Consider the following 15,736-nt stretch of genomic DNA (forward strand, 5'->3'; position numbering starts at 1 on the left):
CGACCCTCCAAACCAGGCAGCATCCTGGTAAATCTCCTCTGCACTCTTTCCAGCGCTTCCACATCCTTCTTATAGTGAGGTGACCAGAACTGCACACAATATTCCAAATGTGGTCTCACCAAGGTCCTGTACAGTTGCAGCATAATCCACGGCTCTTAAACTCCAACCCCCTGTTAATAAAAGCTAACACACTATAGGCCTTCTTCACAGCTCTATCCACTTGAGTGACAACCTTTAGAGATCTGTGGATATGGACCCCAAGGTCTCGCTGTTCCTCCACAGTCTTCAGAACCCTACCTTTGACCCTGTAATCCACATTTAAATTTGTCCTACCAAAATGAATCACCTCACATTTATCAGGGTTAAACTCCATTTGCCATTTTTCAGCCCAGCTTTGCATCCTATCTATGTCTCTTTGCAGCCTACAACAGCCCTCCACCTCATCCACTACTCCACCAATCTTGGTGTCATCAGCAAATTTACTGATCCACCCTTCAGCCCCCTCCTCTAAGTCATTAATAAAAATCACAAAGAGCAGAGGACCAAGCACTGATCCCTGCGGCACTCCGCTAGCAACCTGCCTCCAATGCGAAAATTTTCCATCCACCACCACCCTCTGTCTTCGATCAGACAGCCAGTTACCTATCCAATCGGCCAACTTTCCCTCTATCCCACACTTCCTCACTTTCATCATAAGCCGACCATGGGGGACCTTATCAAACGCCTTACTAAAATCCATGTATATGACATCAACTGCCCTACCTTCATCAACACATTTAGTTACCTCCTCAAAAAATTCTATCAAATTTGTGAGGCACGACTTGCCCTTCACAAATCCGTGCTGACTATCCCGGATTAATCCGCATCTTTCTAAATCCCATCTCTAAGGACCTTTTCCATCAATTTACCAACCACCGAAGTAAGACTAACCGGTCTATAATTACCAGGGTCATTTCTATTCCTTTTCTTAAACAGAGGAACAACATTCGTCATTCTCCAGTCCTCTGGCACCATCCCCGTGGACAGCGATGACCCAAAGATCAAAGCCAAAGGCTCTGCAATCTCATCCCTTGCCTCCCAAAGAATCCTAGGATACATTTCATCAGGCCCAGGGGACTTATCGACCTTCAGTTTATTCAAAACTGCCAGGACATCCTCCCTCCGAACATCTATTTCCTCCAGCCTATTAGCCTGTAACACCTTCTCTTCCTCAAAAACAGGGCCCTCTCCTTGGTGAACACTGAAGAAAATTGAGGGATGGGTGTGTGGAGTTGGGATGCAGAAGGCTAACTTTAATGGGATTAGGCAGAAATTGGCAGCTGTTGATTGGGAGAGGCTGTTTGAGGGTGAATCCACATCTGGCATGTGGGAGTCTTTTAAGGAACAGTTGTTAGGGCTGCAGGATAGGCATGTGCCTGTAAAAAAGGATAGGAAGGGTAGGATTCGAGAACCGTGGATAACCAGGGAAATTGAGGGATTGGTCAAAAAGAAAAGAGTGGCGTACGTTAGGTCCAGGCAGCTAAAAACGGAGGGAGCTCTGATGGAATACAAAGAAAGTAGGAAAGAACTCAAACGAGGAATTAGAAGGGCAAAAAGGGGTCACGAAATGTCCTTGGCAGTCAGGATTAAGAAGAATCCCAAGGCATTTTATTCATACGTTAGGAACAAAAGGGTTGTCAGGGAAAAAGTCGGACCTCTCAGGGACAAAAGTGGGGAATTATGCAGAGAGCCCCAAGAAGTAGGGGAGATCCTAAATGAATACTTTGCGTCGGTATTCACAAAGGAGAGGGATGTGTTGACTGGGAGTGTCTCGGAGGGGAGTGTTGACCCGTTAGAGAAAATCTCCATTACAAGGGAGGAAGTGTTAGGTTTTTTAGGGAATATAAATTCTGACAAATCCCCAGGGCCTGATGGAATCTATCCCAGGCTGCTCAAGGAGACGAGAGATGAAATCGCTGGGCCTCTGACGCAAATCTTTGTCTCGTCACTGGACACAGGTGAGGTCCCAGAGGACTGGAGGATAGCTAATGTGGTCCCATTATTTAAGAAGGGTAGGAAGGATAACCCGGGAAATTATAGGCCGGTGAGCTTGACGTCCGTGGTGGGGAAGTTGTTGGAGAGGATTCTTAGAGATAGGATGTATGCGCATTTAGAAAGGAATAAACTCATTAACGATAGTCAGCATGGTTTTGTGAGAGGGAGGTCATGCCTCACTAACCTGGTGGAGTTTTTTGAAGAAGTGACTAGAATGGTTGACGAGGAAAGGGCCGTGGATGTCGTCTATATGGACTTTAGTAAAGCGTTTGACAAAGTCCCTCATGGTAGGCTGGTGAAAAAGGTTGGATCTCATGGGATAAAGGGGGAGGTGGCTAGATGGGTGGAGAACTGGCTTGGTCACAGAAGACAGAGGGTGGTAGTGGAAGGGTCTTTTTCCGGCTGGATGCCTGTAGCTAGTGGTGTTCCGCAGGGCTCTGTATTGGGACCTCTGCTGTTTGTGATTTATTTAAACGATCTGGACGAAGTTGTAACTGGGCTGATCAGTAAGTTTGCGGACGACACGAAAATGGCTGGACTTGCAGATAGTGAGGAACATTGTCAGAGGCTACAGAAGGATATAGATAGGCTGGAGATTTGGGCAAAGAAATGGCAGATGAATGCGAAGTGATGCATTTTGGTAGAACTAATGTAGGGGGGAGCTATACGATAAATGGCAGAACCATAAAGGGTGTAGATACGCAGAGGGACCTGGGTGTGCAAGTCCACAGATCCTTGAAGGTGACGTCACAGGTGGAGAAGGTAGTGAATAAGGCATATGGCATGCTTGCCTTTATAAGACGGGGCATAGAGTATAAAAGTTGGGGTCTGATGTTGCAGTTGTATAGAACGTTGGTTCGGTCGCATTTGGAATACTGCGTCCAGTTCTGGTCACCACACAACCGGAAGGACGTGGAGGCTTTAGAGAGAGTGCAGAGGAGGTTTACCAGGATGTTGCCTGGTATGGAAGGGCTTAGTTATGAGGAGAGATTGGGTAAACTGGGGTTGTTCTCCCTGGAAAGACGGAGGATGAGGCGTGACCTAATAGAGGTGTATAAAATTATGAAAGGCATAGATAGGGTGAACGGTGGGAAGCTTTTTCCCAGATCGGTGGTGACGTTCACGAGGGGTCATAGGTTCAAGGGGGGGGAGGTTTAACACGGATATCAGAAGGATGTATTTTACACAGAGGGTGGTGGGGGCCTGGAATGCGCTCCCGGGCAAGGTGGTGGATGCGGACACACTGGGAACGTTTAAGACTTATCTAGATAGCCACATGAACGGAGTGGGAATGGAGGGATACAAAAGAATGGTCTAGTTTGGACCAGGGAGCGGCGCGGGCTTGTTCAGATCAGTTATGATCTCATTGAATGATGGAACAGGCTAAAGGACCTAATCCTCTTCCCACGTTCTTGCTCTGACTGGCACACACTGTGGGGTGGGGCTTCAGATGCCGATGGCAAGAGTGAGAGTTTTATCCATATCTCTTACGTGATTGATTGTCAAATAGATAGAAAGTTCACTATTCACAGAGTAAGAGTGACAGGTATAATATTGAACCCCGGTGTTTCGAGAGCCAGTGTTTAAGATATTTTATCTAACTTTTGGAGCTGATTTGCATACCACTGGATTGGATTGAAGAAGTAACTGTTGTGGATTTTGTTAGCCCATGTAACTTTAACTGATGAGTTAGCAGTACTTTTCTGGTTTATATTTAACCCCATGACTTTTTAAAAAGCTTCTGTCAGTACAGGCTATTTAAGAATTAATGCATGAAATTAATGGTAACTACTTGTCAGTTGCTTCATTGCCTCATGAAAAATTGATCCTCCTAAAAAAGAAAATTGATTTGCAATCAAGTATCAGATTGCTTTCCCTTAACCCTGATGTCTTAAGATCTAAATGTTCTTGCACTGTTGTAAAGTTTATTCCTTTTTGTTTTCTCCCTCAGAGTTGTCAGGGGTGTTGCACCAGTGTCATACCCTAGCATCGGAAATGGTGCACTTTGTGCACCAGATGCAGTATTACATCACTTTCGAGGTATGCCCAACAAGGATCCAAAAGCTGTAATCTTGTTACTGAATTAAGTTTGTTTTAAAATATACTGCCACTATTCTCAATGTTTTTCTCAAGAATTATATTTCCACCACTTTGCAAACGACATGTCAAATTTAATGTGACATTTTACATTAAAGTAGGAGGTTTTTGACTGCTCCACAAAGTAATCTTTTATTAATGGGTAATGTAAGACCACGACCATCTATTATTCACTCCTCTCCTGCACACGTTGTAATCATATCGTCAACACTGCATGATGCTGTTGCCTTATTGGTGTTACTGATACCAACAGCAATGAGGGTGCATTCACCTCCTTTCCTATATAGTCACCAGTATGACTGACAACAGCTGTAATACTGTTCTCTCTTTCTCTCTCTCCCCTACCCCCCACTCTAATGTAATCACTGAGAATTGCTATTTACTGCCTTCAAGAAAAGGTAACCGATCAATTTGTAACTCTCAGTGCTGACAGTAACCAGAAAGTCTGGTAGCACTCACTCCCTCAATGTTCTTCCTGCCATTGACGTTCTGTTTACTGAGAGCGGGAAGGAGTTACTGGATGGTCTGTGCTAAAAGAGTGAAGGAGTTAGTGCTATTGGATGGTCTCTGTGCTAATTCCCTCACTGCTTTCAGTACACAGACTGTCCAGCAATATATCTAATTGAGATTTATAAGGTACTAAAAGAGATTGACAGGGTAGATGTAGAGCAGATGTTTTCCCTTGTTGGAGATTCTAGAACAAGAGTCCATAGTTTTAGGCTGAGGGATGGCAGATTTAAAACCGAAATGAGGACGAATTACTTTACTTGAAGGGTCATGAATCTGTAGAATTCTCTATCCTGAATGCAGTGGATGCTGAAACATTAAACAAATTTAAGCAGGAGATGGATAGGTTTTTAATTAGTAGCGGGACGTAGGATTATGGGGAGCGGGCAGGAAAGTGCAGTTCAGGCCGAGATGAGATCAGCTCTGATAGTATTGAATGCTGGAGCAGGTTCGAGGGGCTGAATTGCCTACTCCTAGTTCTTATGTACTCATTCCCTGCTGTTCTCAGTACACAATCTGGTGGCACTCATTCCTTGGTATCCTGTGCATACCGCTTTCATATAGAGTGCAAATTGAAGATAAACTACAGAAGTTTTCATTCTAGGCATGCATCCCCAGCACCATAATCACACTCTTAAAGCTCTACAGATATCTCACTTTGGTGAGATCAGAGCAAATCACAGAAATTGCAGGTGACTATTCAGCCTGTTCTGCATGCACCTTTGCTAACTCTTCAGTCGGAACAGTTAATTTAAATCTGTTTTCCCTGCCCTTATCCCAAATCCTTTTCTATGTCCTTCCTTTTCAAGTCCTAACCAGTTCTATTGCAAATAATATTTGAGACTCTGTCTTAGCTCCTTGTGAAAATGCTCCTGTTCCAAACACTTGGTGTGAAAGTACCATCTGTAAGTAGCCAGCTGATTGCATTGCACCTCAGGCTAAGATGAAATGCTGTGTATGACTTGGGAATAGGAAACCAGATGTTTCCACACTTGTAGTCAGTACATGTCCACAGTGTTTCAAGATAATTGAAGAACTTTTATGTAATTCATTTTTCCAATTGTATTAAGAGTTTAGAAACATAGAAAACTACAGCACAAAACAGGCTCTTTGGCCCCACAAGTTGTGCCGAACATATCCCTACCTTTTAGGCCTACCTATTACCCTCCATCTTATTAAGTCCCATGTACTCATCCAGGAGTCTCTTAAAAGACTCTATTGAGTTTGCCTCCACCACCACTGACGGCAGCCGATTCCACTCGCCCACCACCCTCTGTGTGAAAAACTTCCCCCTAACATTTCCCCTGTACCTACACCCCAGCACCTTAAACCTGTGTCCTCTCGTAGCAGCCATTTCCACCCTGGGAAAAAGCCTCTGAGAGTCCACCCGATCTATGCCTCTCAACACCTTATATACCTCTATTAGGTCACCTCTCATCCTACGTCTCTCCAAGGAGAAAAGACCGAGCTCCCTCAGCCTATCCTCAAGGCATGCCACTCAATCCAGGCAACATCCTTGTTAATCGCCTCTGCACCCTTTCAATCTTTTCCACATCCTTCCTGTAATGAGGCGACCAGAACTGAACACAGTACTCCAAGTGGGGTCTGACGAGGGTCTTATATAGCTGCATCATTGTCCCTGGACTCCTAAACTCAATTCCTCGATTGATAAAGGCCAGCACACCATACGCCTTCTTAACCACCTCCTCCACCTGCGGGGCCGATTTTAGAGTCCTTTGGACCCGGACCCCAAGGTCCTTCTGATCTTCCACAGTATTAAGAGTCTTTCCCTTTTGTTTCTTTTGTTAATGACCCCCAGGAACTCTTCCATTTTCTTCCCACTCTCCTTTGATCTTGAACTTTCTTTGGCAAAGAAGGAAGAACGGAGTTGGGAAACAATTTAGGGGACCATTGCACCTCTGAACTCAGTCCACAATTGTGGAGCTCAGGTGCAAACTCTGAAATGAGGGGATTCAACTATCTTGTGCGATTCCAGTGTTAAGTTCTGCTATCGGAATTAAACTCTCAAGTCTCATTGTATTTGTTTATTGTGCAGAAAATAGATTGCTATACGTTACAGCAGCAGGAAAAAGGCCAGAGAACATTCAACAAAACAACAGCAAATGTTTGAGGAAAATCCACCTTGATCCAGCTTTGGTCACTGTCATGAGGCTGAAAACAGTACAAAGTGGAACTAAGTTTTTAAGTTTTAAGTATATTTATTAGTCACAAGTAGGCTTACCTTAACATTACAATGAAGTTACTGTGAAAGTCCCCCAGTCGCCATATTCTGATGCCTGTTCGAGTACACTGAGGGAGAATTTAGCATTACCAATGCACCTAACCAGCATGTCTTCCGGACTGTGGGAGGAAATCGGAGTATCCGGTGGAAACCCCTGCAGACATGGGGAGAACGTGCAGACTCCGCACAAATAGTGACCCAAGCCGGGAACTGAACCCGGATCCCTGGGGCTGTGAGGCAGCAGTGCTAACCACTGTGCCACCATGCTGCACATAACTAATAGGACTAATAGCAGTTTGGGATTGGAGGACTTACAGCAGAATGCATGGTAGTGCGGAACTGTCAACAGGGGCCCAGGTTGTAAGGAAACTTGATCCCAGTTTTGCAAAGAGGCAGTGCATAGAGATGAGAAGTCAGCCACCCTTTCTAAGTTGGGAACTTGAGGTAGTGGGGATGTATTTCCAGGATAATTGAGGTAAGTTCTGTCTTTTGCAGGTATTGGAATGTTCCTGGGATGAGCTTTGGAATAAGATGCAGCAAGCCCAGGATCTTGATCACATCACTGCTGCTCATGAAACTTTTCTCAACACAATAATCTCTCAGTGTTTGCTGGATAGTAACTCTGAAGTAAGTGGTTTGAGATTGACCCTGGTTGATTTAAGTAAGTATACCAGTCTCTAAAGAGTGAAGGTTCTTCAACCCGGATAAGTGTGTGGTGATCCATTTTGGCAGATCCAATGGGATGAAGCAGCAGTATAATATGAAGGGTACCATTCTTAGCAGTGTAGAGGATCAGAAGGACCTTGGGGTCCGGGTCCATAGGACTCTTAAATCGGCCTCGCAGGTGGAGGATGCGGTCAAGAAGGCGTACGGCGTACTGGCCTTCATTAATCGAGGGATTGAGTTTAGGAGTCGGGAGATAATGCTGCAGCTTTATAGGACCCTGGTTAGACCCCACTTGGAGTACTGCGCGCAGTTCTGGTCACCTCATTACAGGAAAGATGTTGAAGCCATTGAAAGGGTGCAGAGGAGATTTACAAGGATGTTGCCGGGATTGGGGGGCATGCCTTATGAGGATAGGTTGAGGGAGCTTGGTCTCTTCTCCCTGGAGAGACGAAGGATGAGAGGTGACCTGATAGAGGTTTACAAGATGTTGAGAGGTCTGGATAGGGTAGACTCTCAGAGGCTATTTCCAAGGGCTGAAATGGTTGCTACGAGAGGACACAGGTTTAAGGTGCTGGGGGGTAGGTACAGGGGGGATGTCAGGGGTAAGTTTTTCACTCAGAGGGTGGTGGGTGAGTGGAATCGGCTGACGTCGGTGGTGGTGGAGGCAAACTCGTTGGGGTCTTTTAAGAGACTTCTGGATGAGTACATGGGATTTAATGGGATTGAGGGCTATAGATAGGCCTAGAGGTGGGGATGTGATCGGCGCAACCTGTGGGCCGAAGGGCCTGTTTGTGCTGTGGCTTTCTATGTTCTATGTTCAGGAAGTTGGGCTTGTTTTTATAGTAATGAGACTTCAAGGTCATAGAATTCTGCAGCACAGAAAAGGCCCATCACGTCTGCGCCGGCCAATGACATCATAACCGTGATTTTAATTTGTGCACTCAACTCATCTGCCTTGTTCATCAGACTTCTTGCATTAAATCCCCCCCTCCTGCACCATCTCTCCACATTCATCTGAACTAACCTATTTCTATACTCACTAGTATATGTCACCAGAAGTAATCCAGAGATTACTACCTTCTGGGTCCTGTTTTTTAATCTACTTCCTAGCTCACTAAATTCTGCTTGCGGGACCTCATCCCTTTTTCTACCTATATCTGTTTGCCCTCAACCTTCAAAATGCCCTGCAATTGTTCAGTGACGTCCCTGACCCTGGCACCAAGGTCTATTGTTTTTGATCGATTCATTTGTGGGATTTGGCGTAGCTGGTAAGGCCAACTGATGCAGGTACATCCACAATGCTGTTATGGAAGGAGTTCTAGGATTTTGACTCAGTGACACTGAAGGAACTGCAATGTTGTTACAACACGGGGTGATGTATGGCTGTTGGGGGAAGCTTGCTGTGTTAAATTCCAATGGCTAGTTGGTAATAAAGAAACCAACTTTTGACTTCTCCCAGAAATAACTTTATTCCCAATGATATAGAACTCCAACCCCCATTACACTTGTACTCCTTTATAGTCTTTTGAGCAGAGCAATTAAATAAAGGTCAAATTAACCAAATTAAGGGTAAAGTCCCTTAAAGATGCACTATAACTAAAGGACAAAAGTCTTAAAGGAAACTTATCAAAACTAAATCAAAATGTTGTTTGGGGTGGGGAGGTCACTGTTTCACCTTATATACATCCAGTAATGTGCTTAACTAATTAACCTACAATTACTAGCTTCAACACTCCTTGACCGTTAAATAGTACCCAGCCTAACATGCTGGTATTAATGATCCCTGCTTGGGCTGACAAGTGGCAATTACATTTGTGCCACACAATGACATTTCTGCCCCTTGACTTTCATTGGTATCACCATTGCTAAGTCCCCCACTATCCATATCCTGGGGGTTACCATTGACCAGAAACTGAATTGGACTAGCCATATAAATACTTTGGCTACAAAAGCAGGTCAAAGACTAGGAATACTGTAGTGAGTAACCCACCGCCAGACTGTGGGGAGTCAATCCACCAACAACAAGACACAAGTCAGGAGTGTAATGGAATAACCTCCCCTTGCCTGGATGAATGCAGCTCCAACAATATTCGAGAAGCTTGATGCTATCCAGGACAAAGCAGCCTGCTTGGTTGCTATCCCTTCCACAAACACTCAATCCATCCAACACTGAAGAGCAGTGGCAGCAGTGTGTACCATCTACAAGATGCAATGCAGGAACTCACCAAGGTTCCTTAGACAGCACCTTCCAAGCCCATGTCCACTGCCAGCTAAAAGAACAAGGGCAGCAGATATCTGGGAACACCGCCATCTGGAGTTTCCCTCCAAGTCATTCATCATCCCGACTTGGAAATATATTGCCGTTCCATCACTGTTGCTGGGTCAAAATCCTGGAACTCCCCTCCCCCCACCCCCCCTAATAGCACTACACTTCAAGACTGCAGCGGTTCAAGAAGGCATCTCACCATCACCTTCTCAAGGGTGACTAGGGATGGGCAATAAATACTGGCCTAGCCAGCGATGCCCACATCCCGTAAATTATTATTTTTCAAATGATGTTTTCTCGGTGGTAGAGGTTGCATGTTTGAAAGATGTTGTCTAAGGAACCTTAGCGAGCTGCAGCAGTGTGGAAAAGGTAGCACAGTGGCAATGTTATTGAACTAGTAATCCAGAGACATGGACTAATGCTTTTGCGACTTGAGTTCAAATACCATCATGGCAACTGGGTGAATTTAAATTCAATTTATTAATAATTTTGGAATGAAATGCTGGATTACTGTCAAATCCCATCTGATTCACTAATGCTCTGCTTACCCTGTCTGGCCCACTTGTGACTCCAGAACTACAGCAATGTGTTGATTATTAACTGTCCTCTGCAAAGCCCTAGCAAACACTTCAATTGTATCAGACTGCTGCATAAACTCATTCTAATCTAAGGATTATGGAAGAAATGTACAAATTTAAATCGGGCAAGCTTGTTACATGGAACAAGTGTCAGATACAATTACTGCTGAGGTGTGAACTCCTGAATGCTGATCATATCATGCTGCTCACAAATACAAATCTGTTAAACAATTTGCACTCAAGTTCACAATTCATGAACTCCAAGGGCAAAGGTCGCTGAGTCAGGAGACTACCCTGTGAATCACCTGATCATCCTGTGGGTGATGGGGAGAAAGTGAAAGCACTGTCCTTTTGTGCTGAGTCTCATGCTGCAGTGTGGAGGTCTTGTACAGAGCTGCACTATTCTGATTGGCAAGGGTCTTTTTAAAATTAATTTACAGGAACATAGGAATTGGGAGCAGGAGTAGGTAATTCAGCCTATAGGTTGTGGGTGTCGCTGGCTAGGCCAGCATTTATTGGCCATCCCTAATTGCCCTGTTAATAGTTGCCTATTTGTGTTCTTTCAAGGAACTGCTAACGCAACTTCGAGCTCTGTTTGATCGAATCCTAGAGTTTCAGAGTGCTCAGGATTCCATGTACCGCTCGGCTCTGGAGGAGCTACATCACCGGCTGCGTTATGCAGAGATCAAGAAGGCGCGGCAGGCAGAGGTATGATGGGTACTTTGTTAAGAGCTTTTTGTGTTTCATAGAACCAGGGACTACAAACAGCTGGCTGTACAATAAGCAAGGATACACAGCTGCTTTTCAAGATATAGCAGGATCTATAAATAAGGGTTGGATTGTTTAAATTCATACAGCAACTTTCATCTTCAGATATACAAAATACTTGACAGTTACTGAAATATTTTGAAGTGTAGTCACTATGAAATCATCACAGGTTTATGATACAGAAAGAGGCCATTTGGCCCATCATGTCTGTGCTAGCTGATAAACAAGTAACCCAGCCTAATCCCACTTTCTGGTATTTGGTCCATAGCCCTGCAGGTACACATCTAGACTAGGACTTTTATCTTTTTTAACCTGTCTGCCATGTGGGGCCTTGTCAAAAGCGTTGCTAAAATCCACATCAACAGCATTACTCTCATCAATCCTCCTTGTTATTTCCTCAAAAAAATGAATCAAGTTTGTCAGATACAACCTTCCCTTAAGAAATCCATGCTGTCTGTCCTTGACTAGTCCTTCCGCAGTGACATTTATCCTCAGAATCGATTCCAAAAAGATTTGCTCACTACCGAGATCAGGCTGACTGACCTGTAATTATTCGGTCTAACTTTTTAAACAATGGGTACAGACCTCCAATCCTCCAGCAGCTCGTCTGTGTCCAATGAAGATTGGAAAATGATAGTCAGATCCTCCACAGTTTCTTTCCTGGCTTCTTTTAACAACGTAAGAAGTTTAACAACACCAGGTTAAAGTCCAACAGGTTTATTTGGTAGCAAAAGCCACACAAGCTTTCGGAGCTCCAAGCCCCTTCTTCAGGTGAGTGGGAATTCTGTTCACAAACAGGGCATATAAAGACACAGGCTCAATTTACATGAATAATGCGGAGCGGAGAAGCTACGGCATCTTCTCCGGAGCCTTCAACATGTCATTGATGAAGACGAACATCTCACCAAGGCCATCCCCACACCCCCACTTCTTGCCTTCAAACAACCGCACAACCTCAAACAGACCATTGTCCGCAGCAAACTACCCAGCCTTCAGGAGAATAGTGACCACGACACCACACAACCCTGCCACAGCAACCTCTGCAAGACGTGCCAGATCATCGACACAGATGCCATCATCTCGCGTTGTGAGAAACGAAGCTCACTCTTTAATAATTTTACACGAGTCAAATTCTGAAGAAGCGTCTTTTAGTCGATCTTGCAAGAAAGGGTGTCGCTGAGCAGGCACACTTTAACATAATTACAGCATGTATTTTATACAGTTTCTCCAAAGCCCCCGGTACCTCTCCCCCCCCCCCCCCCCCCCCCTGCCCCTGCTCTTGATTATGTTATGTGATTATGTTTCCTTTGTCAACGTTATGTGATTATGTCTCCTATTTCTTGCCTATGTGGTAGTTTCTTAACTGCTGCTATGTTCAGATAAGCCACTTTCTTTGTTCTTTCTTGTTTCGGTCCCATGTTGTGTATCTTCGGTGGTTTCTGTGTTAAGACTGATGTTTGCACACTATAACCTGCTTTAAAGCCTGCTTATGGTTCTACAATTCAGCTTCATGTAGAAGCAACATTATGCCATATCTCACAATTCCCCCTTTTCTTCTTTTCACTATTGTTGTCTTCTACATTCTACCAGAAGGTTTATTGTGTGTCCTCGAATCCTTTAAGCATTATTTCAGCTTCCTTTTCAACATCCGTCTCTCCATCCATATTATCCATCTCTCCCTCATCTAGTAAATACACATCCTCGCTGTTTCCTTTTTTCTTTTCCATTGATATCTGTCTTGTCAAGGCCGTTTCAATTAATCGTTGGGTCAATCCTCTTACACATGGAATGATACAACACCCAATTAGAACATAGAACATAGAACATTACAGCGCAGAACAGGCCCTTCGGCCCACGATGTTGCACCGACCAGTTAAAAAAAAAAACTGTGACCCTCCAACCTAAACCAATTTCTTTTCGTCCATGAACCTATCTACGGATCTCTTAAACGCCCCCAAACTAGGCGCATTTACTACTGATGCTGGCAGGGCATTCCAATCCCTCACCACCCTCTGGGTAAAGAACCTACCCCTGACATCGGTTCTATAACTACCCCCCCTCAATTTAAAGCCATGCCCCCTCGTGCTGGATTTCTCCATCAGAGGAAAAAGGCTATCACTATCCACCCTATCTAAACCTCTAATCATCTTATATGTTTCAATAAGATCCCCTCTTAGCCGCCGCCTTTCCAGCGAAAACAATCCCAAATCCCTCAGCCTCTCCTCATAGGATCTCCCCTCCATACCAGGCAACATCCTGGTAAACCTCCTCTGCACCCTCTCCAAAGCCTCCACATCCTTCCTGTAATGTGGGGACCAGAACTGCACACAGTACTCCAAGTGCGGCCGCACCAGAGTTGTGTACAGTTGCAACATAACGCTACGACTCCTAAATTCAATCCCCCTACCAATAAACGCCAAGACACCATATGCCTTCTTAACAACCTTATCTACTTGATTCCCAACTTTCAGGGATCTATGCACACATACACCTAGATCCCTCTGCTCCTCCACACTATTCAAAGTCCTCCCGTTAGCCCTATACTCAACACATCTGTTATTCCTACCAAAGTGAATTACCTCACACTTCTCCGCATTAAACTCCATCCGCCACCTCTCGGCCCAACTTTGCAACCTGTCTAAGTCTTCCTGCAAACTACGACACCCTTCCTCACTGTCTACCACACCACCGACTTTGGTGTCATCAGCAAATTTGCTAATCCACCCAACTATACCCTCATCCAGATCATTAATAAATATTACAAACAGCAGTGGCCCCAAAACAGATCCCTGAGGTACACCACTTGTAACCGCACTCCATGATGAATATTTACTATCAACCACCACCCTCTGTTTCCTATCCGCTAGCCAATTCCTGATCCAATTTCCTAGATCACCCCCAATCCCATACATCTGCATTTTCTGCAGAAGCCTACCATGGTGAACCTTATCAAACGCCTTACTAAAATCCATATATACCACGTCCACTGCCACCAATATGCCACCAATATGCCGAACACCGTTATTAGGGAGGTGAAAATTGATATAATCATTCCCTTCCATTTTCCAAACCAGGAGTCCAGCCATCCTGTTAGGGATGTATCTACTCCAGCATTTTCCGCCAGTTCTTCCGCTAAGGTCCTTAATCCTTGCAGGGCCCGAGTGATGGACCCGTCAGGTGCCGTATTGTTTGGGATGAAGGTACAACACCTTCCTCCCAACATCACACACACACCTCCTTTTTCTGCCAAAATCATGTCGAGTGCTAGTCTGTTTTCCCAAGACATTCTACTGGTGGCATCCAATTGCTCGGCTATTCCTCTCACTGCATCCTGGTATAGTTTACAAATCTCTGTTGGTTGTAGTAGATATAATTTATCCAGTCCACATTCTTGTTAATGGTAGCCCACCAAAAGGGGGTTGATTCAAAACCGGCCCCGATCTGATTGCGGGCCTTAAATTCATCTGGCACCCCCCTCGGTACTCCTATAGAGTCTAAGTATATACGGTCATCAAAGGAGGTCTCTATGACTGATCGTTTGCTTCTTCCTCTTTTCACCACCCTCTCTTTCTCAAATGCCAGGGTAAATGGGATAGCCAATTGAACAATTGCGCAAGTCCCCTTCCATTTTGGGGGCAGGATCGCCCTTAGGGTTTTCCCTCCACAATACCACCACAAATCCGCTCTGGGAACACTCAGTGAAGAGTAGTTTCCCTCCCCATTCATCTCGATTACATTCTCAACCTCGGTACATGTTTCCAATTTTCCCAGGCTCTTGGCTAGGCCCTTACCCTGTCGGTGTACACACGAGGTGTGGTTCCCAACAGTGGCGGTGAATGCAGGAGGTATCTTCAAATCCTTTGCCTTGAGGGGAGGGAACACCAGGGACAATGACGTGCAGCTGTCATTGTTCCAAGCCGTCTTATCCTGATATAGGGCAATCATGCACTCCATGCCCCGTCGGTCTCGTTCCCACCCGAGCGGAAAGGGCACCACTTGGGTTATCGGTCTGCCGGAGGCAGAAGCATAGCAATTGCTTTTGTTCAAACTTTTTACAGTGTACTTTACCCATTCTACCCAGGCATTTGTATCTCCATATCCTGTTTCTACTTCAAAAGTTTGTCTTAAATCTTCAATTTCTATTACCCTAACCACCTTCGGGTCATTAGGAGGTGTGAATGGTTGTATCTGTGGCGTTTGAGTATTCTGATCTGTCTCCTCTGGTACCCTCTTATTTTGTTCCACTCTAACCTGGAAGCAACAGCCTAAGGGATCCTTGCCATTCATACTTATTCCCATTCCGAAGATCCTACCGTCCATTTTTAATTCATATGTTTTCCCGTTTACTTCCTGCCACCATTTAGTTCGTTTTACTGTTATATATACTGGGTTACAATTTTTATCCTGATAATTTGGTCTGAAGGGGCCTTGAAAAATGGAAATTTGGTCTTTTATACGCTGACGTGTGCTAGCTGTCCAACCCCTTGCTTCAGTGGTCCACAATACATCATTCCAGTAGGGACAGTATCTATCCTCACACATATATTTATTTAACCCACTATATTGTTGCTCTGTTTC

The 15,736-nt window shown here is 44.8% G+C and overlaps 1 protein-coding gene across 1 annotated transcript in view; it reads left to right on the plus strand.

The window, feature by feature from the left end:
• tubgcp3 (tubulin gamma complex component 3) overlaps positions 1–15,736 on the plus strand; it is a 143,857-nt gene that overhangs the window by 111,158 nt on the left and 16,963 nt on the right. The window contains exons 14-16 of the mRNA XM_078222718.1: positions 3,986–4,074; positions 7,376–7,507; positions 10,958–11,098. Of these exons, the coding sequence (XP_078078844.1) occupies positions 3,986–4,074; positions 7,376–7,507; positions 10,958–11,098 (362 nt within the window). The remainder of the gene's footprint in view (positions 1–3,985; positions 4,075–7,375; positions 7,508–10,957; positions 11,099–15,736) is intronic.

This window comes from Mustelus asterias, chromosome 10 (genome assembly GCF_964213995.1).
Source record: "Mustelus asterias chromosome 10, sMusAst1.hap1.1, whole genome shotgun sequence".
NCBI lineage: Eukaryota > Metazoa > Chordata > Chondrichthyes > Carcharhiniformes > Triakidae > Mustelus > Mustelus asterias.